General features: G+C 47.2%; 1 protein-coding gene across 5 annotated transcripts in view; it reads right to left on the bottom strand.

Annotated features, from left to right (window-relative positions):
- The window catches only part of ARHGAP32 (Rho GTPase activating protein 32), a 238,606-nt gene that overhangs the window by 54,449 nt on the left and 161,422 nt on the right, over window positions 1–22,735 (bottom strand). For 4 of the 5 annotated variants that reach the window (XM_071449843.1, XM_071449840.1, XM_071449841.1 and 1 more), the window contains 4 exons: window positions 21,137–21,229; window positions 19,555–19,677; window positions 17,406–17,483; window positions 10,296–10,377 (listed from right to left, as the gene is read on the bottom strand). In XM_071449843.1, coding sequence (XP_071305944.1) covers window positions 10,296–10,377; window positions 17,406–17,483; window positions 19,555–19,677; window positions 21,137–21,229 — 376 coding nt within the window. Of the gene's footprint in view, window positions 1–2,207; window positions 2,283–4,915; window positions 4,967–10,295; window positions 10,378–17,405; window positions 17,484–19,554; window positions 19,678–21,136; window positions 21,230–22,735 lie in introns of all 5 variants that reach the window. The other variant, XM_071449846.1, reaches the window with a different exon arrangement.

Raw genomic sequence — 22,735 nt, 5'->3', positions numbered from 1 at the left:
TTTCTCCAAATCCAGTCCCCCAGAGAGGGCTGTGAGCAACTCCTCATGCCAGGCAGGACTGAGCTGCTGCTGCTGCTGCTTTTGGGATACTCCTCCATCCAACTCCTGCCTGCCCAGGGAACACTGAATTTTTGCCATGTCTGTTCCCAGCACACAGGCTCAGGAAGCTGTTCTCTCCAACTCCTACTTTTCCAGCAGGATCTCAGATTTTATGGTGCAAATTTCATAGAGGACCAGATGAATCCTGTATTTAGCAGCACTTCCACAGATCAGCCCACAGCTCTCATCCCTTTCTGCCAAAAAATGGGAAGGAACAAAAGACGAATGACTTAAAACAAGGGAAGGATGGCAAAGAGAAAGAGAAATTAAATTAAAAACTCAGAAAAATGCTGCTGCAGTTCTGATCTGCAGTACAGACCTAAAAGTTAAAGACCTAAAAGGACTAAACAGTCTTATAGTCCAGAGCAGAGCCTGCTATAAATCCCCTTCTCCTGAAATCAGGTAATTACTGGAGCAATTCAGGGTAAATAAGCACTTTCCAGAGCTCACTGCACTGAAATCCAGCAAAACAACACAATTATTGAAGGTGAAGATGGACATTCCTAATGTATCCAAGATCCACACTACCAGCAAAATAATATTTTTTTAAAGCAAGCTTTCAGCACTTCTGATGGGAGTGAAATAAAGCCCTAAATCCTAGTTTAAAAATAAATCCTCCTCTGATGACTGGAGAAGGAACAATGGGCATCCAGACAAGGACTGCAGCAGAAGCAGAGCTTTACACCTAAACCACAAGAAGAATTTCAATCAGTTCAAATACAATTAGAAGAGAGGCCTGGCACTTACCAAGCACTTCAGTCACCGAATTGCACCAACACTGGTTCCTTCATAAACTGAAATGTTCTATCAGTGCTGTTGGGTGTCAGGAAAGGTTCCTCCTCTGCCCAGAATGGTCACAGCCCCGAGGCTGCCAGAGCTCCAGGAGTGTTTGGAGAACACTCTCAGGCACAAGGTGGGATTGCTGGGGTGTCTGTGCAGGGCCAGGAGTGGAACTGGATGATCCTTGTGAGTCCAGCTCAGGGGATTCCATGATTCCATGGTTTTGTGGAGAGCAGGACTGAAATGAGCTTTGACTGGCTGTATTTATCAGCATTGCTTTGATATCAAATATCCAATTCACCCTGTTCACCCTGGGATGACCTCTAGGAAGGTACAGTTCAACCCCAATCCCAAGGGACTGGGTGAAACAGAGGGACATGGGACAACGTTGTCTGAAGCCTGGGCAAGAACTCTGCCATTGGCCTTGGTGCCAAGCCCTGCCTAGAAATGAAGCTCCCACACATTGCTGCTCTGCTCTCCCAAAATCCCACCTACAGTCTATTTCCAAGCACTGATGAGATCCAGGGAAACAGAAGTCCAGGTATGACTTAACACAACAAGCAAATAAATGGGAATGTCTGTTGTCAAATACCTTTCAATAACTGAGGATCAAATGTTTAATTACATAAAATGTACCAGGGACACATCTCAGCTCCTCAGTTCCACTGGAACACTTTAATTTCACCTAGTGCCAGTTCTGCCAAGAGACAGCCATGTTGTCATGGCAATGACAACACAGCACAGTTGTTTTCTGCTCTCACAGTGCACTGGGCACACAGGAGGGTTGTTTCCATTGCCATAAAACTATATATTTAACCACATTCCTTCCCTCTCTTATTTAAGCAAGGTCTTCCCTCCAGACCATGGTCACAGAGGGTTTGGCAAACTCTTTGGATAGTGAGGGAGGCACAATTGAAAGCCTGGGAAAAGAAGAACACTTTATATTTAGAAATGCAGCAGTTGGGGGAGAAAAGAAGCTGATTTCTGATACACAGATTAACACCCACTTGGCAGCTGATACTGCAGAGTGTGCACAAGGCAAGGCCCAGGTGTGCTGAGCAGCACCTTAAGATCTGGATTCACTCACTGGGTCTGGAGAGCACATGCAGAAAATCTGCCCCTCAGAAGGTGGTTCTCAGAACCAGGCACTGGCTCTTCTACCCAACAGTTTTTAATATAAAAAGAAATTAATAAATCTCTATTTCACTACTTATGACACTACAGCTAGGTTCTGCCAGCAAGCCTAGGGGTTAGTGAGTGGTTATTGCTACCACATACAGGGTTAGAGGTGGTTAGGACAGAGAGTGATGGCACAGAACAGGCTCTACCTGAGCTCAGGTGGGACTGGTTCAGAGCCTCGGTAACAAATGCAGAGCCTGGCTTTACACTATCCATCTCCAAATCTGATAATCAGGGGAGGGGGCACAGGGACAGACAGAAGGCAAGAGAGAGGACAAGGTTAAAAATCTCCTAGAGGGGACTGCAGGAGACCAACAATTCAGTGTGGAGAGACAGCAGTTAGAGAGACAGAGCTGGAGAAATCCAGAGTTCAGTGCTGGGCATGCAGAGCTGAGCTTCTCTGGGCTGTTCTAGGCCTGAATTGTTCCTGCCCATCAATGTCTGTGTGCAAGCAGGAGCAGACATTGTGAGGGAGTTGATCCACTGAACTCACAGAGTGAACAGCAAAAACCATGGGCAGAGCTGAACTAAGCTGAGTGAACACCCAAATCCCTGGAAAACTGAGCTGGGGATGAAGTGGGTGGTGCTGGGGCCTGAACAACTGGGCTTGGAGCTGGCTCAGCAGTGAGCACAGTGTGTGCAGGCCAATTGCAATTCCAGTCCCTGCCCAAGGCAGCAGGTGGAACCAGATGATCTTTAGGCTCCCTTCCAACCCATACCAGTCTGGGATTCTGAGATGCTGTGCACAGACCACCCTAAGCAGAGTTTTCACTGTTAAAAGAGTACTAAAAATTATATAAAATATATGTCAGTTTATGTTGGCAAAAGCTGGAGGAGAAATCAGTGATTTTTAACACAGCACAGCTTGCAGAGGAACAGCCTTTGCTGTGGCTGGGAGACCGAAGATTTTGGGCTTGTGGTCAGGGGCACTTTGTCCCAGTTACAAAACCCTCTCCAGCCCCTGCCTCCCTGTCCAGAGCTCAGCTCGTTTATATGAGCCCAAAAAAGAACTTCAGTGCCTAAATGAGCCCAGAAAGGAACTTCCCCCTTGCCCCAGCAAAACCTGAACAGGACCTCAAATCCCCCATACCTAAAAACCACAAGTATTTCTAAATTCCTGGTAGTGGAAGCCGTGATCTGTGGCACACAGAAATAATATAAAACAGCCCCAGAGCCCAGGAGTGCTCATCCAGGGGAGGATGTGGTTCCCCAGCTCTCCAGTGGTGCTCACAGAGCAGCCACAGCCAAGTTTGTCATCTCTGTGGCAATTCTGTGACTCACAGAGGGACAGGGCTGTCACAAGGAATTAATTTCACAGGAAAAACAAGCAGAACCACTAATGAGCCTCATAGCTTTGAGCAGAAATATTAGAGCTGCTCTGTTGTCAGAAGCTTCCTTCTCACAGCTGAGAGAGGAGGGGGACTCAACACTGACCACTGGCATTAAATAACCAGAAATGTGGCCATTCCTTTTTTTTGTGTTAAAAACCTAATAAAAAAGTCTGCCTGAAAAAATAGACAGGCTAAAGCCTCCCTGTGTTCTCTGAATTTAACTGCTGCTGATCCTTGGCAGGTAATGCATCTCTGAAGGGCTCGGGGAGCCAAGGAACTTGACTGTACAAATGGAAAAACATGAAGAAAAATCTTTTCTCCATATTTGTATGCCCAAAGGGAACTCCCTGGACCTTACAAGATTCACTATTCTGATTCCTCCCAAATTTTCTGTCAGATTATTTATCAGTGGATGTGGCCAGTCTCAGCAATAAATTCTGCCCTCATTCTTAAAACCTCCACCCCAGTTTCAGTATTCCCTGGCTCCTGTGGGTTTGGACATGGGCAGTGGAAGAAGCCTCACCTCACTCTCAATGGCATATCCCAAATACGTCAATATTTGTCAATATACAGCCCCTGCTCTCCCCCTCTGGACATTGCTTCTGCCTGCAGGGTCTGGAGGTGTTGGCATGTGCTCAGGAAGCTGCTCAGAAACCAACTCTTCCCAGCAGGACCAGGTTTTCCTGTGCTGGAGGGAGCCCTGGGAATGGGAGCACTGCCTGTTCCCCCTCTCCAGGCTGTGCCAGCAGGCTGGCAGTGGGTGGGTGGGCAAAGGATGTATCTGTGTACATTTCCATGAATATGATATATTTTATAATTGTCTCTTTACAGTATTTGCATATCAAGCTTTCAGACTGACTTAGGGAATCCAAACAACATCCCAGGGGGAGGTGATTTGTGCAAGTGAGGCATTTGCTGTAAAAATGACAAATCTACATGACCAATCCCAGGTTTTACTGACACCAGGTTATTGCTGTGACGTTCAGACCAGCACTAGCAGGATCTAAAAAAGACCACAGCAACGTGAAGCAGGACTATGAATAAACAAGCCACATATTAGTTCACTTTGGGCATTGTCAGATGTTAGCACAAACACCATTCCCTCATAAAAAAAAAAATTGGCTTCTGAAGGTTGCCATGTTCTAACAAACTTCACTAACTATGTTTAATTCCTCCCCATCATCCATTTTTATCTTCTGTTTCTTTCACACTGACATTCATGCTTGGTTGTCTGACACTTAATTTCTTTCCTTTTAATATTTTCAATCTTTTTATGGATTCAAGATGATTCTATCACCCCCAGAAAAGAGCTATAACCAGCTTTGTTCTTTCCCTGTTGTATTATTTTATGCCCAAATATCTTTTTTAAAAGCACCTTAGAACAAAGATTTGTTTTGGTTTCCCCTAAATATCCTTCAGGGCATCAGTGCTACTGACCTGCATGTACAGAAGAAGAAGGAAAGAAAAAGGAGACAGAGAAACAAGGCAAGAATGAAAGAAAGACAAAGGAATAAATGAAGACATACAAGGGGGGAAGTAGCTCCAGGACGCTGGACGGGCTCCATGGGCAGGGGAGACTGGGAAGGGAGAAATAAAAAAAAGGAAAAAAGCAAAACAAAAACAAAAAGCAGCTGGTTAAAATATGCTTGCACTGAAAATGGGCTCATTTCACACAAAGCTCAGCTGGGCTATCAACAGCACAATACAACACACCCAATCCTTCAAGTTGTTTGGTGCTAAACACCTGGGAAATTCAGAGGATCCAGGAATTCCCCCCCTGTGTCCCAGCTCAAAAAACACCCCAACATTTTACATGCTTGACCTTTCAGCACAAGGCCCATCCCAGTCCTGCCAAACAGCACGTGGTTTGTTATATACTGAATTTTGTTATATACTGAATTTTCTTTCTTCTCTCCTGGTACTAAAGCAGAAGCTGTTCTTACTCTTAATCCTGTGCAAAAAGCAGAATAATTGTCTCAGAGCTGTGTTTTGCTGCTGTGCTCCTCCTGAAAATCCTGCACTGCAGAGGAGGCAGGCCCAGCTCTGCCCCAGCCCCACACTTGTGTTCTGGAGGGAAGGAGAAGTGTGGGATGTGGCCCTTGGGGACAGGGAGGTGAGCATGGCAGTGCTGGGCCTCCTCCAGCCCAAGGACCCCACAAGCAGGCACAGACCTGCTGGAGCTGCTGGCTGGCTCCTGGTGGCTCTCAGAGCTGGGGAGATCCTGCAGCAGCTCCCAGACATGGACAGGGACTCTCCTGGAGGGAGTTTGCACTCTCCCCCTGCTGCCCTTTGCTCCTGCATCCCCGTGCCCAAGGGATCAGGATTCCCTGCAGGATTTTGGTCCTGAGGCCTGGCAGGGCTGGAAGCAGCTCCTGTCTCATCAGCAGCTCCAGCTGTGCAGCTCTGGGTGCTCATCCCCTCTCTGCCTCCCCCTGCAAATGGAGACCTGCCTTGGCTCAGCACTTTTCCATTTAATTCAGCTTTAACAAGACAGTGGCATGAACACCAAACTACTCCTTTGTTTACTTCAGATTAACAAGACTGGTACTAATTATGTACACTTCCCCTGATTTCTTTATAAAAGCACTAATTAAGACATGATGCTCTTATCAGTGTCAAATGGCTGCTCAGCCTGGGCATCTGCAGAATTTAAGCTCTATTTGCACCTTCTCCTTTCTGATTTCTATTAAAATAAATATTGACCACAATCTCTTTTACCCAGGGATTAGAAATGAGCCTGTTTCAAACCAGGCATGGCCTTGTTGTCATTACAACAGCTCAGTGAATGTGTCTCAATTTGCATTTTTGCAGTTAAAATTAATTTCTCCAGCATTGACCAGAGCCTGTTGCCTGATCCAGAGCTAAATTTCAATCCTTCTAAAATTCAGTGGATTATTTGTATTGGGTGTGCGGATCAATCTGTTATTGATGTTTTAAAAAGAAAATTAATCATTCACAACACCCTGTAATACTGACAGGGGACCTTTTAATGTGTGTCCCATAAGAGCACCTTCACCTCTCAAACATAAATTAAATGGATGAGACAGGAAGTTGAAAATTCCTCCATAAAGTTGGGCAGAGCTGCTGGGTTTTACATTATTTGTGAGAATGATCCCTGAGGCTTTAAAAATGCTTATTTTGGGGGGAGGAAAAAAAAGTGAAATATTACCTTCTTACCCCCATTTGTTCTCTTCAGCTCTAACTGTCCCTCTTTTCTTAATTCTGTGTTTCCCCACTGAATGCAGCTGCTCCCCAGCAAAGACCAAGTCTAAAACCTTCCCCAGAATGACCCTGCCAAGGCCACTGCAGTGAAGTTGGGTCACAGGAAGATGCTGCTTGTTAGGAAAAGACAAAACAAACTGCAGGTATGAGGTAAGGTGTGAGATGCAGGTTAAAATACTGCTAAACTATGAATATGCAGAATTCTGAGGAAGAAAGGGACTGAAAGAGAGAGCTGAGACACTGACTGTGACTGAGGAGTGGGGACAGCACGAGCACACATGGACATAAAGACACTGTTCCCAAAAAAAGGGATGGACAGAGGGGGATGAGAAGAGTCAACACAGCACAAAGTTCAGGCACTTCACAAATGTTCACTTAGAAGGAAAATCCAGAGCAGCTATTCACACTTTTCCTTCTGAGCAGCACTGAATATTTAAAAGATTCACTTCTCCCTGAAGATCTGAAATTCAAATGCAGCCTTTATCCTGGATCTCTAAAAATGCTCATGAATACAAGCTAATTCCATTTATTGTGGCACTGAAATTCAGCTAAATTGATAATATTAACTATGAAATAGTAGATATCAAACCAATAGAATATTTTAGGCTAAAAAATTATCATTAGTGTATTGTATCCCACTAAGAATACTGGGAGAATTTAGAGAAAAGGAAAGTGCTCAAGAAATGTGGGATTTTATGAGCTCACAGAACCTTCCTAGATCTTCACAGGTTTTTTTACATAAATAGAAACAGTCAGGAAAGCATTTGCATCCCAGCTGGGGAAAAAAAAGCATTTTCCTACAGGACTGAAGATGAAAAAAAGAAGGCACAGGCTTAGTCCAAAACTGGAGGGAAAATACCTCTCAACAGGTACCTTTCCTCTCCTGACTCCAAACTTTATTGTCAAATATATTTGAGAGGTGACTTGGGGCAAAACTGGTATTCTTTCACATGACTCTGACTGTTCAGAACAGAATAAAAAGCCAGTTCTCTGTATGGTTTTTCTGTTTTTCCTATATTTTCCCATTTTCCATCACTCATCCCAGGCCCTGGCTCCATCACTGCTGGTACAAAGCACATCCTGCCACAGTCCATGAAAATGTTGTTTCCAAAAGCAGAGTTTGCCCTCAAACCCAACCCTCCTCTGCCCTTCCCTGTGTTTCATCTCCATGGAACTGCAGTCACTGCCCTGCATTAAAGACCACCGCAATATTTTATGGCTCCATTAAAATGCTGTCCCCATCCCTTGTGCACATTAAACCCTCTAATTATAAATAATAATAGAAACCCAGGGCAGGAAGTTCCATCTGCTTTTCATTAGGTTCCTCAGCCCAGCCAGACCCAGGGACAATTAAGCAGCACGAGGAGTTCTGTGTTTGGAAATTCCTTCGTGGCAAAGAGCTTTACTCTGCACATACACAATGTCCTGGATGCTCCACACATCATATTTTGATTAAAGAAATCAAAGTTGGCCTGTTGATAAGTGCAGCTCGTCAAGGCCAAATCTAAAACTTCACATTAATTCAAGATGAAATACCCTGCTAATGTCAAGTGAGGACAACAGCTCCATGTGAGACTTTTAGGAAAGTCTCTGGTCCTTGGGGACACAGGTACAGGGAGAAAAGTAATTAATGTGGGTATCTAAGTGCATGAGAAATACTTTGTGTGCATAATGTGTGGACTGGAAAACACAAAATGCAGGAATAGGGCGAGCAAAGTGCATTATCCCAGCAATGCCATTCCCATCCCTGCAGGGTGCCCTTGGGAAGAGCCAGCTTCCCCTCTGGCAGCACCTCAGTCCTGCCCCTGCCAGCTCCCGGGGCTGTGCTGGCACACCTGGACCTGGAACTCCCTCCTGCCTTCCTCCTCTCACCCATCTCACACAGCACTTTTCATCCAGCCAAGAGTTCCTGGAGTCCTCCAGCACCACATCCACCATTCCCTAACTACAGGACCCTCCTCCCTGCTCCTCTCCCAGCAGCTTTTGCAGCATCCAAGAAGGAATTCCAGACTCCTGCCAACCTCAGTCAAGTGCTGTCACTTCCCAAGGTGCACAGAGAATGCACCCAAGGAGTGGCACCAGGAACTGTGTGTGCAGAGGAGGGGCAGGATGACAGAATCAGCTTCAGCATTCCTTACATCTCAAAGATCCTTAGAGCTCTCCTAGAGGAGCCTTTGATGTACCCATGGAACAGCCATCAGGGAAGGTCAGGGGACACCTCTGTGACTTGGCAATATCTTCCAACTTATTGCTTTTCATGATACGTGGGCTTCTGGAGCCACCTTTGTACCAAACATTTCCCAGGGCTGAAGAGGGAAATCCTCCCCCCATGGTGTTGCTGAAGCCAAACAGAATCCCCTCATCCATTCTGCTCCATTATCTCCCACCAAAGCAGACCCTGCTCCCCAGCAGCTCAGCACACTGAATGGCCTGAGTCACGTTTAACAATAAATATTTGCTTGTGTTTAGGCTGAAAGTTGCCTTTCCTGTTTTAGCTGATGGAGCACAGGCAGGCCCTGGATCCAGGGAATGCTCATCTCTGTGCCTCTGATTCCAATTCATATTCCCAGCAGTGTCAGAGGCTGGCAGTGCCAATGGCTGAGGACAGCCCTGCTCCGACCTGCCAGCTCTCCAAAGCACACAGATCACTGCAGAGCACTCACAGCTTGGGTATCCATGGCTTTCCACCAAACCCCAGAGCTCTGAGCTGATAAAATGCTGATATTTCCCTTGGCAAATGTCAAGCTTTTGAATTGAATCTATTTGTTTAAAAGTATCAAGTCAGCAATCTGCCAAGAGAAGGAACATCATTAAAATAGAGAAGAAGAATGAGAAGAACACCAGTTCAACACCAACTTCCCTTCCCAGCTGCTTAACATTCTAAGAAAGAACAGCACATTGAAACTCCTCAACACGAAAGATATATAGAAATATCTTTACCTATATGAATATGGAGATATTTTCTTTAAAATTTCATCTTCCCCACCAGTAAATTTTACAGAGATCTCAGTTATGCCAGCACACCTAATGCCAATCACTTCCAGAACACACTGAAAGGATGGGAAGGTTGACAGTAGAGTCAGATCCAAAATCCCATTCTTTATTTATTATTCCTTCCTTCAGCAGAACTTTGGATTAATTTGCCTGTTTTTCCTACAACACAGAACTGTCCAGAAGGCAGGAGGAAGCAGATGGAGCCATGCACCCAGAGCACAAGCAACCAGAATTCCAATTCTGTAATATCCAACTTCCTCCATTTATCCTCAAGCAGAAAGAACCTTCCAGTACCAAGGTGATCTATTCTATCTGATCAGCACAAACACTCCTGCTCATCCATGTTCTGTATAAAACATCCTGACACTCCCTTGATCACCCAGAACTGGGATGCTTCATGGAATCTCTCTTTACAGACTGCTCAAAGTATCTTGAAATTCTGACAGGCTTAAATCCTTCAAGTCAGGCAGGAGGAGGACACTGATACAAGTCTGTGCAGCAGGTGAAGGACATTCAACAGTGGGAGCTCCCCAGAGAGGGGCAACGTGTGGGTGATCAACACACAGAGGGGCAGGAGGATGTGCAGGGGATGATCAACACTCATGACACGTGTGAAGGAGGAATTAAACACAGAACACACAAAGAGAACTCCAGTCCAGTTCACTGCATCAAGAAGAGCTGATTACACACCTGGTTTTGGCACCGAATTGGTCACGGACTGAGGGACTTTGTCGTTGATGAGTTCTACACATTCACTGGGAAAGAATCCAACCTGGAGTAAAACAGAAGGAGGAAATGGAGTGTTATGATCTGAAGTGTTCAACCAACATCTCCCCTCAACTCCCCCTGGGTGATGCTCCCTGAAATTATCCAGCATCAAATGACCAGCAGGCATTGACAACTGCAGGTTCTGCTCTGCTGCCAGCACCTGAGAGAACAATCTGAGAGCCCCAGGCACTGCAGGGTCCTGGAGGGATTAACTTTGAATGTTAATTTGCACTGTCCCTGCACTGCCTTTTAACCCAGCATTTCTCCCTGCAACCCTTCAAAGGCAGAAAGGCTGCAAAGCCCCTCTAAACCAGCCTAAGGGTTAAAGGCTGTGGGAAGGATCCTAATGTGTTCTTGGAATAGGATGTGCCTGCAGAATTCCCATATCACTCAAGAGGGGCTGCTGTATCTGGGGAGAAGTGAAATTATTTCCCTTTCCCTGTTTGAAGATTCAGGTTAAGCTGTGACCAGAGAGAAATTCAGCACTCCCCTGCATCCCCACCTTCTCTCTTATTTCCCAGCAACTTTCTTCTTACTCTCATCCCAGGTGAAAGTCAGACCAGAGCAGACCTTTGGTAACTTTAATCCATGGCACATCTTTTCCCACCTTTTCTCTGTGTTGCTCACCCAGCACAGCTCCTGTGTTGTGAGATGGAGCTCAGGCACCAGCACCTCCCCAGACTCCCACCTGAGGCAGGGCAGATTCCCTGTCCCACTGTCAGGCCTGTGACTAGGACAGCTGGAAGCACCAAGTCTGCTCAAACACCACAGGAACATGAGGGAAAGATTCAGAGGATGGCCCCAAGCTCATCTGAGCAGAACTGAGGCAGGACTGTGCCAGTCATGTTGGCACATCCATGAAATCCTCTGGAGGCACGGGGGCAGCCAGCACCAAGCCTGGCAGACACTCCCTCCTCTATTCATTCATCTTACACAATTCCCTTTTTGTCTCCATGGAGAAAGATTGATCTCCTTCCTACTCCAAGTTGATTTTCACCCATCAACCTCCCACCAGTTTGGTGGCAGTGTCATGTGTAGGGTGTCCAGACTGAAGTTATTCCAAATTCCCCAAAGGAAGTAAGAGTTACCAGAGCCCACACCTTCCCCTTCCCACACACCAACATCCAGCAGGGCAATGCCCTGCCCAAGCACAAGAACAAGCTGTCGCCCAGCACACAATGTGAAATTTTTGAAATTATTTTTAAAATAAATTGTTGTCAGGACTCTGAGCTCAGGGCAGAGCCTGCAGAAGCAGCCCTCGGGCTCTGAGCTGGGGTTCCTGTAACTGGGACTGGCCTGGGCATCACAGGAGACTCACAGAACCCACCCAAAATCCAGCACCAGGCATGGCTGCACCAGCCACTGCCTCAGTGGATCTGCCAGGTCTGCAAGGACATGGTATCCTGGAGTTATGGAACACAGTGGGGATTTTTGTGCAGTTTATAGACAGAAATGTGCCAATTAACACAAGAAAAGGATCATGAACAGCAGCATCACAGAGAGGCCCCTCCTCTGGCAGCTCAGGGCTCAGGGACCTGCTCTGCTGGGAGATGCCAACAGGCTGAGTAGCATGGACATTGAAGTGCTGATGTTTAAACAAAATACATTTCATGGTTTTATATCATGGAATCCCAGGATGGGTTGTGTTGGAAGGGACCTTAGGGATCATCCCTAAAGTTCCTTGCCAAGGGCAGGGACACCTTCCACTGTCCCAGGTTACTCCAAGCTCCAATGTCCAACCTGGCCAACACTGTCAGGGATCCAGGGGCAGCCACAGCTGCTCTGGGCACCCTGTGCCAGGGCCTTGCCACTCTCACAGGGAGGAATTTCCTCCTTATATCCAACCTAAATTTCCCTCTTTTCATTTTGAACCATTCTCCCATGTCCAGTCACATCAGTTCCTGATGCAAAGTCCCTCCCTACCTTCCTTGTAGCCCACCCAGACACTGGAAGGTGCCCTGAGGTCTCCACACAACCTTCTCTTCTCTTCCCCAGACTGAACTTTAACACTTCCCTGTGGCTGAGAGTCTCTGCTGAACATTGCCCATGTGAGAGATACAGGAGGCAATTTTTTAATTAAGAAAAATGTACAGATCCAGGGAAAGTGTCAGCCCACCACCCAGACATCATCTGGGAAACTCCACAGCTGGAGTGATGGAGTTTCTTCCATTTTCGGAAACTGCCCACATTGTCTGTGTAAAGAAACCTGAAGTCCTGGGACCCCAGCCTTCTATTATTCTGGATCTAAAACCAACCCAAATCTGGATCTAAACCCAACCCAGATCCCACACTGTTGAACATTTAAACAAATGCTGGACATGAAATCAAAACTCATTTGCCTTTGATTGTTAACACAGTATTTCTCCTGTTTCTGGATGCACTGTACAACACACTAACCAGGAATTCAGAAATGAAAGGATGGTGATGTCACCGCTTCCAGATATCCCAGAACCTCCCCAAATCAAACATTCTACCTGCTCTCCCTGTATCACTTTTGTCATGTTCACACCAATAATTACAATGGATTTTTAGGGGCAAAGAATTGTGCTGGCTCCCTCATGTTAACTCACTGCTAGAAATTCTTCACATTTTCACATTGACTTATTCTAACTTCTTGCAAGATCCCCAGGAGATCTTTTTTGGGGTTATAATCCTCAACTTGTGCCTCATTCCCACCCACTTAAAAGATGATACTTCTCCTCCTATGGGAAGTTTTCCATGATTTTATATAAATAAATGAGTTTAGTCCAAGAGTTAATCTCAACAGATGTAGCAAGGCACTACCAGAGCTTGAGCCAGGATTAAAGGATTTGGGAACGCAGGAAAATTAATAGCCAGGGTAGTATATATTTAGATAAATGCAAGGTCATCTAAAGGTTAAATATATCACCACAGACCTTCAGCAGAGGAGGAAGGTAAAGGCTGCTAGTGCATGAGAACTGTTCTGCACCACCTACTACAGCTTTATCTTTTCACTTCTGTGACAGGGGCTGCTAAAACTGGGGGACACAGAGGCTTTAAGGGGGAAAGTCAGAGTAAAATGGTAATTTTCAGTATGGGGAGGGAATTCAAACAAATGAGGAAGTACCTGCAACTTAAATGGCAAATGAAACATTGAGACATTTAGATTGCTTTTTTGGGTCTGACATAATCTACAGTGTGGGTTCAATTTTAGTCAAAAAGTTTTCTCTTTTCCTTTTAAATCTGATGACAGTCTAGCAAAACCTGACAGGGAAACTGCAACTTTTTATGGCCTATTTGGCCTTCCTGAGGAGAGTTTTCACTGAGTCTTTGCCAAGTGACTGCACAGAGAGCAGGACAGCCTCACCTCATTCCCAAAGGAGCCCCTGCTGAGATGCTCTTGCACTTTAGGGCACTACTAACAGGAAGAACAGGATTACTACTCCTCTTATCCTGAGCTCCTGTTACAGACAGTTGAACACCTGGGCCATAAAATTATTTTGGTTTCTTTTATTCACAAAAAGAAATGTCTGTTTGGGATGGTACGTGTTGATTATCCATTCCTGGCTGGTGTGCCAGCAGGAAACCAGAGCTGGAAAGGGACTTTGGACAAGGACAGGACACAGGGAATGGCTTCCCACTGCCAGATGGTAGGGATGGCTGGGATTTACATTGGATATTGGGAATAACTTCTTCCCTGAGAGGGTGGGGAGGCCCTGGCACAGAGCAGCTGTGGCTGCCCCTGGACCCCCGGCAGTGTCCAAGGCCAGGCTGGATGGGACTTGGACAGTGGAAGGTGTCCCTGCCCATGGGAGGGGTGGGACTGGATGATCCCCAAGGTTCCCTTCCAACCCAAACCATCCTGGACTTCTGTGGAACTGGGACCTGCAGTCTCACAACCAGCTGAAGCTGCTGCAATCACAGTGTGATTAAAATCAGCCCAGTCCCCCCTGGCTGCACACCCTGGTTTTGTCACCTCTCCAGCAGTGCAGGCTGTGGGGCAGCTCTCCACCTCAGCAAACTATTCCCAAAAACCAGAATAATTCAGGACAACCAAGGGCAGTTATGCATCAAAGAAGGGCCTGTCCCCAATGACTCAGCTCCCTGACACAGAGCTGATTGAAAAGACAAAGCATGAAGCAAAAGCAGAGCAGAACAAAGAGGGCTGAAGGCTGTTAATGTGGAGGTGGCTGTAATTTAGGTAACAATCTTACAGAGAAAGCACTGACTCACACTGAGGGCATTGGAAGAGAAAAAAGCTTGAAGAAATATGTCTTAAAAATCATTTCACTTCAAGCAGAGCAAATGCTAAGAAGCCTCGTGGGTTGTTTTGTTCACACAGGATTAGGTGTGTTGCAATGCAGTCGTGAGCTCAGGTATGCAGAGAGCACAGGCACTGTGCCAGGGAAGTGTGATGGATACAAACCCAGTGAGTCATCCCTGAAGGACAGCTCTGGCTGGCAGGAACACTCTGACTTCCATGCTGAATTCAAGCTGCAGGTGCTTGCAGCCTGTCAGAGACAGTTTTTGCTTCCCATCTGCAGAGCTGCCTCCAGTTCCTCACCACAGCCCTCCCATTATCCCAAGGGATGCAGGACAGGCAGGAGTGAAGGCACTTCACTCCCAACTGCTTCAAATGCACAAAGCCAGGGGAGTTCCTTTAAGTCAAGAAGTATTTTTTTCCCCTTTCAGCAAAATGAGAAATTTTTTCCCCTGTTCTTGCTTTCCTCCTATCAAGACATGATTTCTAATGGAAGCTGTGGTTGGTTGATAAAACCCTGCTCCTCCCTAACATAAAGCAAAAACCCAAGAAATAACAGGACAAGCTGTCCAAACATTTGGTGGCAGGACCTCCTCCTTTTATCTGCTCTCAGAATCACAACTATCTGGCAAGAGGGGCTCTGTTGATTTATTAATTCAAATGACTGGATCAACAGATTGCTATCACTGCAATGTTCCTAAACAGAACAGAACTATTTGCCTCTAACAAATGCTTTAGAGGCTGCACAGCTACATCTGTGCCTACACCTCTTGCTGTAACAACATTCTTCACCTACACACTCTTTTTGAGCATCCATCAAGGACACTTCTGCCTGTAACTCATCTCTAGGTCTGGTGTAGCAACACCAGAGATAAATTCCCTTTCTCTGAATTCTTACTGCTTGTATCATCCAAAGACTTCATTCCATCAGCAAATGTACATTTTCAGTACATTTAGAGCTCATGAGCCTTAAACTCGACACACAAGTTAAGACTTTGAGCAAACCCAGCTCCTGGAGCTGTAGGAACACAGAGCTGCATCTCCATGGTGTGTTTGGCTGTCACCTGCTCACACTGTGACCACTCCTGCCTGCCATAAAGGACACAAGATTATTCCACCCCTAATTTTCTGTTAAGCCAGAATACAGTGCTGAATTTCTGCAGCTGCTCATATGTGTTGTGTCAGGAGCCTGACTGTGCAGGGACACAGAAAACCCCCTTTTCTGGCAGTTTGCTCATCACCATGTTTTTATGCTGGGAAAACACAACGGGATCGCTGTGATCAGAGAGGCACAAAGCTGTGACAAACTGCACAAGGGCTGCCTTCCATCAGCAGTGCTGTTCTCCAGACTTGGCCCCAGTGTCAGCCAGCCTCAATAATGGATGGGATCTACATCCCATACAGGGCTTCCAAGCCCTGTGCAAAGTGCCCACACTCAGGCACAGACCACAGAGTAGATTTGTTTTGCTTCATTGATTCACTTGGAAGTTAATCATGGCATAGGCTGATCATTCCAAGCAGTATTACAGCATTTAATTGATTGGGGGTTGGAACTGTTTGAGGTCCCTTCCACCCCAAGCCATTCTCTGACAGCACAGCATATTCAGCTTTGAGGCTTCTAAGATTAGAACACAAGTCCAGCAAAGGCACAGCACAGTTCAGAAGCAGCAGTTTGTTCAAGAAGTACCAGTGTGTTGACTCTAGAAACAAATGAAACTTCAGAGCAGGTACTCTGTCCATGCTGCTCTGACTTTACAAAGGAGATGTCACCTGAACTCCCACACCTGACACAAAACCAACACAAGCTGTGTCTCAATGCCCTGGCTGAGCAGACAGCACTAGGATGGTGTAAGCACACCATCCACATCCAGTGGTGTACTACACTTCATCCAGCTGGGACTGGGAGATCCAACTGCTGGGCATTGACAACGGCAGGGCCACAGCCTGGCCTGGCACAGAAAGGGCTGTCAGGGAAAACCTGAGGAGCCTTGAGAAGACTTTCCATGCTAAATTACAGAAGTGTCTGGCCAATCCTGAGCCTCTGCAGAGCAAACTCCTCATCCCACCCACTCACAGACAGCAGCTGCAGATGGAAATCCCTGTGGCTGGAAGCAGCTGAAATGTGAGACAGCACAAGTCAGCCCCCATCCCCAATGGCTCTGGGGTTTGCTTGGTTAAAAGAGACTTTTAAAGCTTTTACATTTCCTAGCGGCAAAATCCAAAGGACTAAAAGCTCCTTGGAAGGACAGTGCCATTTCAACACACAAGGTTTGGTACCTAATCCCCAGGCATTCTTAGGACCTTTTGAAAATTCAGTCTCCATCTCTGTGCTGTGATGTTTACAGGGACCAGCACCACTGACAGCACACAGTGAACACAGGCACGGATGGGTGGCTTGTCTAAGTCAGCAGCACTGTTTCCTCAGCTGGAATTCTCCAAATCCTCTCTGTTCTGCCTGAGCTGGTTTCAGCTACTGGAAGGAAGGGGATGATGTGAGTAACAGTGTCAGCTGCCTTGGAGGGGGTGCAGCACAAGCTTCCACTGCCATCAGGCCAGCTGTCCATCACAGGCCATGGCCAGCCCTCCTTCCTGTGGTGAGGGAGGAAGGAAACTTCCAGTGGACACCCTGTGTGTGCTCCAGCCCCAGCCCAGAGAGAAGGGGAGCCCCCTGACACCAAGGCAGGGACACCCTGCTTGTCCCCTGAGCCGCCCTGACCAGGTACAGCAGCTCCAGGAACACAGCTCTGAGGCTCCTGCTGAGGTTCCTGCTTTTGTTCCAACCCCACTGCCATGGCTGGGCTGGTGCCTACCTGGAACCCATGTTTTCCTCTCCACCACGAGGTCAGCTCCTTTGGTGGCATGTCGATGACAGACACGATGTCCCCCACCTGCAAAAGGTTGACAGCATCAGTCACAGCCAGGAGGAGAGCACAGCTCCAATAACCACAGTCTCAGCACTGCAAAAACCTGCACAGCTCTGGAGCAGCTGCACATCTGCCTTTGCAGAGCAGAGCTGTGGGGTGGAAGAGTTCCAGCACTGCCCAGCACACAGGATACAGCTGCTCCTAAGGAAAGGGCCTGAAGAGCAGCTGTCTCCTGGGAAGGGCTACAGAGGCTTCTGGTTAAACTGCAGTGATGGTGTCGAGCACTTGGGAAAATCTGCTCCAGTAGCTGAGCTGATTTTTACTGCCCTAGCCACGAGTCTGTAGGCACTGGCATGTGTCTCCTGGCTCCCTCTCACAGCAGAGTGAAGAGCTGCCTTTGCAGCTCCCAAACTGCCCCAGGTGAGCTGCCCAGGGTTAGGAAGTGAACACAGGAGAAGTGGTGCTACAGCAACAGGATGGAAAATGGCCAAGGACACCAGACAGGCTTTCTGAGGCTTTGCTCATTCCCATAAAAATGTAGTACTGCAGTAGTTCAAAAGGAAATCAGTATCATCAATACTAAATCTGGCTTGGTTTGAATCAAGCTCTGTGTGGCCTCTATTACAGAAAATGAGAAAGGGAAGAAACTAAATAAATACTGCAGGTACTCCAGGTAGGTGGGCAAAAATTCATGCCAGTAATGCCCAGCTTTCACCAGATATTTTACACTGATGGATCTCAAAGTGATTTACAGAAAAGGCAACACATCCCTAGTTTGCAGACAGGGATGACTGAGATGTGGGGAAATTAGTTCCTCCAGGGAATAGTGAATCAAGAGCAAAGCAAATGTCCATGAAGGAAACTGCTCCCACCACAGGAGCAGAGACACTGAGGATGCTTCTCAGAACTGGGGAGCAAACCCCAGACAGCTGCTTGTGCAACTGCCTACTAGAAATTTAGAATAATAAACACAGAGATATTTTGGGTTAGGGAACAGGACTCAGGATCATAAACCCCAACTCCTGACCCTGTTCTGTGCCAGTCCTGCTGTGGTGTCTCACTGCACACCCTTGGAAACTACATGTGCCTCAGTTTCCCTTCTGCACAGAGCAAGATTTACAAGCAGGGAGTGTAATTTCAGTGCTCTCATAAGCTGACAAACAGACTGAATCCTGTGCTGCTCGGAGTCCAGCTCAGAGCTGCCATGCCCACACATCCCTCTGACCACACAGTTCTTTGGGGTATACCAATCCTTGCCCTGATTTGAACAAGGACAAAGCCCTGGCAGCACCAGACTATCACTGTTATTTTTCCTTCCTGTGCTGCACACCAAGGATGTGATCACAAAGCTCCTCAGGGCACTGTTTTCCTTCACACATTTTGTAGAAACAGCAGCGTTGCACAGGGCAACCAGAGCACAGACCATTGCTTTTTGGGTCAAACAGACCAACCAAAAGCTTCCAGGGTCTGATCTGGAGATCTTGGATGGGATGTGGAGCAACCTAGGCTACTGGAAGGTGTCTCTGCCCATGGCAAGGGGTGGAATGGGACAGGTTTTAGGGTTCCTCTCAAGTCAAATCATCCTGAGATTCAGGGATTTACTCCACAGCAGCTCCTGTGCTGGATTTTCAGGCCAGTTTTAGCTCATCACCTGCCCTTCAAGCAGCAATCCTTTGCCAGTCTGGTTCTTTACTTCTCAAGGGAGCAGAAGCTCTTAAAAATGGTTATGGACAGGGACTTGCTCAGAGGGTGTATGCAACCTGGGCAAGGAGAAATGAAACTTGAGTCCACACACACAGGGACAATCCTGAACAGAAAACATGTGGGCTCTACTCAGGGACAGCCCAGAGGAGCTGGCAGGAGCTGGTTAATCAGAAGATACTAATGCCAAGTAAAGCTGTATTTTAAAGATGACTGAATCTTTAAAATATCTGCCCATATCCAACTCGTAGCAGATCGAATATTTAACTCAATCTTCCAAGTTTCCCCTCACAAAACATTGTGGAAGTGTCTGGACATATTCCTGATGGGCACACAGACAAACAGATTACACTGATTTGGAGCTGACAACAAGAAAAGCAAGTGCTTTATTTACCTCAAAGGACAGTTCATCTGCTGCTTGAGCAATGTATCTCTTAATGACATGGGCAGCAGCAATAGCAGGGACATTAATGGATGATTCCTCATGGACCAGCAGGTGATTCCCCTTGTTATCAATCTGAAACAAAGAGCACAGGGGACTGTGAGGCAGCTGAGGACAAGTGAGGAAGCATTCTAGTGGTGCAAAGGCTTCAAGCTGATTGAGAGAGACAGCCCAGCCCTGGGCCCCAGGAGAGAGGGCACAGCACAGCCAGAACAGCTCACTGGGGGCCCCAGAAGGTCGGGTGTGCCTGTCCAGAGGAGAGAAACACTGGCTTGGTGCAGCTTTGTGTACAAACAGTAACACACAGTGAGGGCCTGCAGCTCCCTTTAACACCAAAGCATGGTGGTTTTCCATGGCAATACAGACGTGCTACAAAAATCCTCTACGAGGTGGAATTAATGCTCAAGGTACTGAGGCAAGGAGAAAATGCTGTCAATCCAAAAACTAGTGTTGCTTTCCATTTTCTCCTACCCTTTTATTTATTTTTTTAAAGAAAACATGCACCCTCCCTTGCAATCATCAGCATACTTCCAAAACTCCAGATTTCTGTGTAAAATTGTGTAGGATTCTTAGTGAGTCACAAAGGTTACTCTGCACTGGGTTTGCTGTGATCTCCAGGCCTACTGTGTTGTTCTGAATGCTACATCTTATTTCTCCCTACAGATTCCTCCTTCCCTTTGCTGCTTTCCAAGATTTTTCTTATCCTAAAGGATTTCAGGGTGAGAAGGATATCAGTGGGGAAAATTGCAGGAAAACACACTCAATCCTTATCAGATCCATTTAAAAAGGAGCTGCAAGTCTATTAATAGCTGTTTCCATTCCTGGTGTGCAGCGATGGAAAGCCACACGTCTGCAGGCAGTCTGAACAGGGACAGCTGGACACTCCTGCAGCCTCCCCTGCCCTCATCCCCACTAAGGGCTATTGTTTAAAGACTACAAACCATGAAACCTGAAAGCAGAGCTGCAGCTGCAGTTCACAACACACAAACTGTGCCACTGCAGGCACAAGGCTGCCTCTGTCTGCAGGGGAGCCAACAGGAGCATGGAGTATTTACTGGCTTTGGAGCTGCCACAGGGAAAAATTATTGAGAAAACCAAGAGAGCAGGGAAACACCAGAACAGAGACAGCTGAGTTTTAGAAATGTGCCACAGTTGCAGCATTGCCTTAGTAAAAAGGAGAGCAGGAATAAGTGAGCTTTGAAACAAGTGAGCCTTCTGCAACCCATCATGGGAGATCCAGCCCTGAAGCCGGCATTCCCGGGCAGCCCTGGGACTGCCACCTCCTCTGTTTGTGAATATCAGCAGGACAATCCATTTCTGAGAGACAAAACCCAGGTTACAAGGGAAAAAACTCTATACTCTTAATAGTGGTTCTGATTCTGTGTGTCCTACACCTTCTACATGCTGGTAATAGGGGAATAAAAAACTTTCAGGATAGAATTTCAGTGACACCAGCAGGTCTGGAAAGAGCAGATGTGTGCCTGCTGTGTTTCCAAGGTCAGGAAACAAGGAATACCCCAGGTTTGTGGTGTACCTCCATCCATGTGAGGGCAGGGCCACAGTTGATCTTGTTGCCTGCGATGTTGGAGAGCCGAGCCAGGTAAGCCATCAGCATCTGGGTGACCAGCTGGGACACAAACACACACACAGTGGTTCTGTTAGTGCACCTGCCTTTGGAGAGCCTTCTGCAAGCTTAGGCAGGACCAGAAATCACCCACTGCCACAGGCAAGAGTTACAGAGATATGTTCCCTTCTGCAAATAAATGCATTTCTGTTGTTTGAAGGACAGCAAGCTACACACAGGGTTATAATTGTTACACCAAAAGATAGGATAAAGAAGCAGCTCTCTGGGAAAGTAATAACATTATTATTATCATTTTGTAACATTCATGCAGATTTTCATAACTTCCCTTGTCAAGATACCTGAAATTTAAAGCTTTGCCCTCATTGTGGACACACACACAAACAACTTGTGTCTTAGGGCCACCAAACACACCTGAGAACCACCCAGTGAAGAACCCCTGAGAACCACCAGTGAACACCTCTGAGTGTCCCCCAGTGAACAATCCCTGAGTGTCCCCCAGTGAACACCCCTGAGTGTCCCCCAGTGAACAACCCAGTGAACAGGCCCTGAGTGCCACCAGTGAACAGGCCCTGAGTGCCACCAGTGAACACCCGAGTGTCCCCCAGTGAACAATCCCTGAGTGTCCCCCAGTGAACAATCCCTGAGTGCCACCAGTGAACAGGCCCTGAGTGCCACCAGTGAACACCCCTGAGTGTCCCCCAGTGAAGAGCCCCTGAGTGTCCCCCAGTGAACAATCCCTGAGTGCCACCAGTGAACAGGCCCTGAGTGCCACCAGTGAACACCCCTGAGTGTCCCCCAGTGAACAATCCCTGAGTGCCACCAGTGAACACCCCTGAGTGTCCCCCAGTGAACAATCCCTGAGTGCCACCAGTGAACACCCCTGAGTGTCCCCCAGTGAACAATCCCTGAGTGTCCCCCAGTGAACAATCCCTGAGTGTCCCCCAGTGAACACCCCTGAGTGCCACCCAGTGAACAACCCCTGAGTGTCCCCCAGTGAACAATCCCTGAGTGTCCCCCAGTGAACAATCCCTGAGTGCCACCAGTGAACACCCCTGAGTGTCCCCCAGTGAACAATCCCTGAGTGTCCCCCAGTGAACAATCCCTGAGTGTCCCCCAGTGAAGAGCCCCTGAGTCTCCCTCAGTGAACACCCCCCAAGTGCTCCTCAGTGAACAACCCCTGAGTGTCCCCCAGTGAACAACCCAGTGAACAGGCCCTGAGTGCCACCCAGTGAACACCCCTGAATGTCACCCAGTGAACACCCCTGAATGTCACCCAGTGAAGAACCCCTGAGTGCCACTTCCACACGCCTGCAGAGCCTAAAGAATGCAGTACCTCAGAGTGACCCTCTGGCCAAAGAGTAACATTTCAAGCAGTAGAAGAGGGGTTTAAAAATACACTTTGCCATGTCCCTTCTGTAACAGTAAACTGGTTTTTATTACAGAGAAGCCACTGAGGTCTTTCCAGAGTCTCCCAGTGACAGTGGAATAAAGCAGCATTGTAGCCCAGAATCTGTAGGACTGTTTAAAACATTGTTCTCCTCAAACATC

Source organism: Agelaius tricolor, unplaced genomic scaffold (assembly GCF_023055355.1).
Source record: "Agelaius tricolor isolate 1412-34295 unplaced genomic scaffold, bAgeTri1.0.p SCAF_29, whole genome shotgun sequence".
Classification (NCBI taxonomy): Eukaryota; Metazoa; Chordata; class Aves; order Passeriformes; family Icteridae; genus Agelaius; species Agelaius tricolor.
Note: the sequence above shows the minus strand (reverse complement) of the source record. Positions and strands in the feature narration are given on the sequence as shown.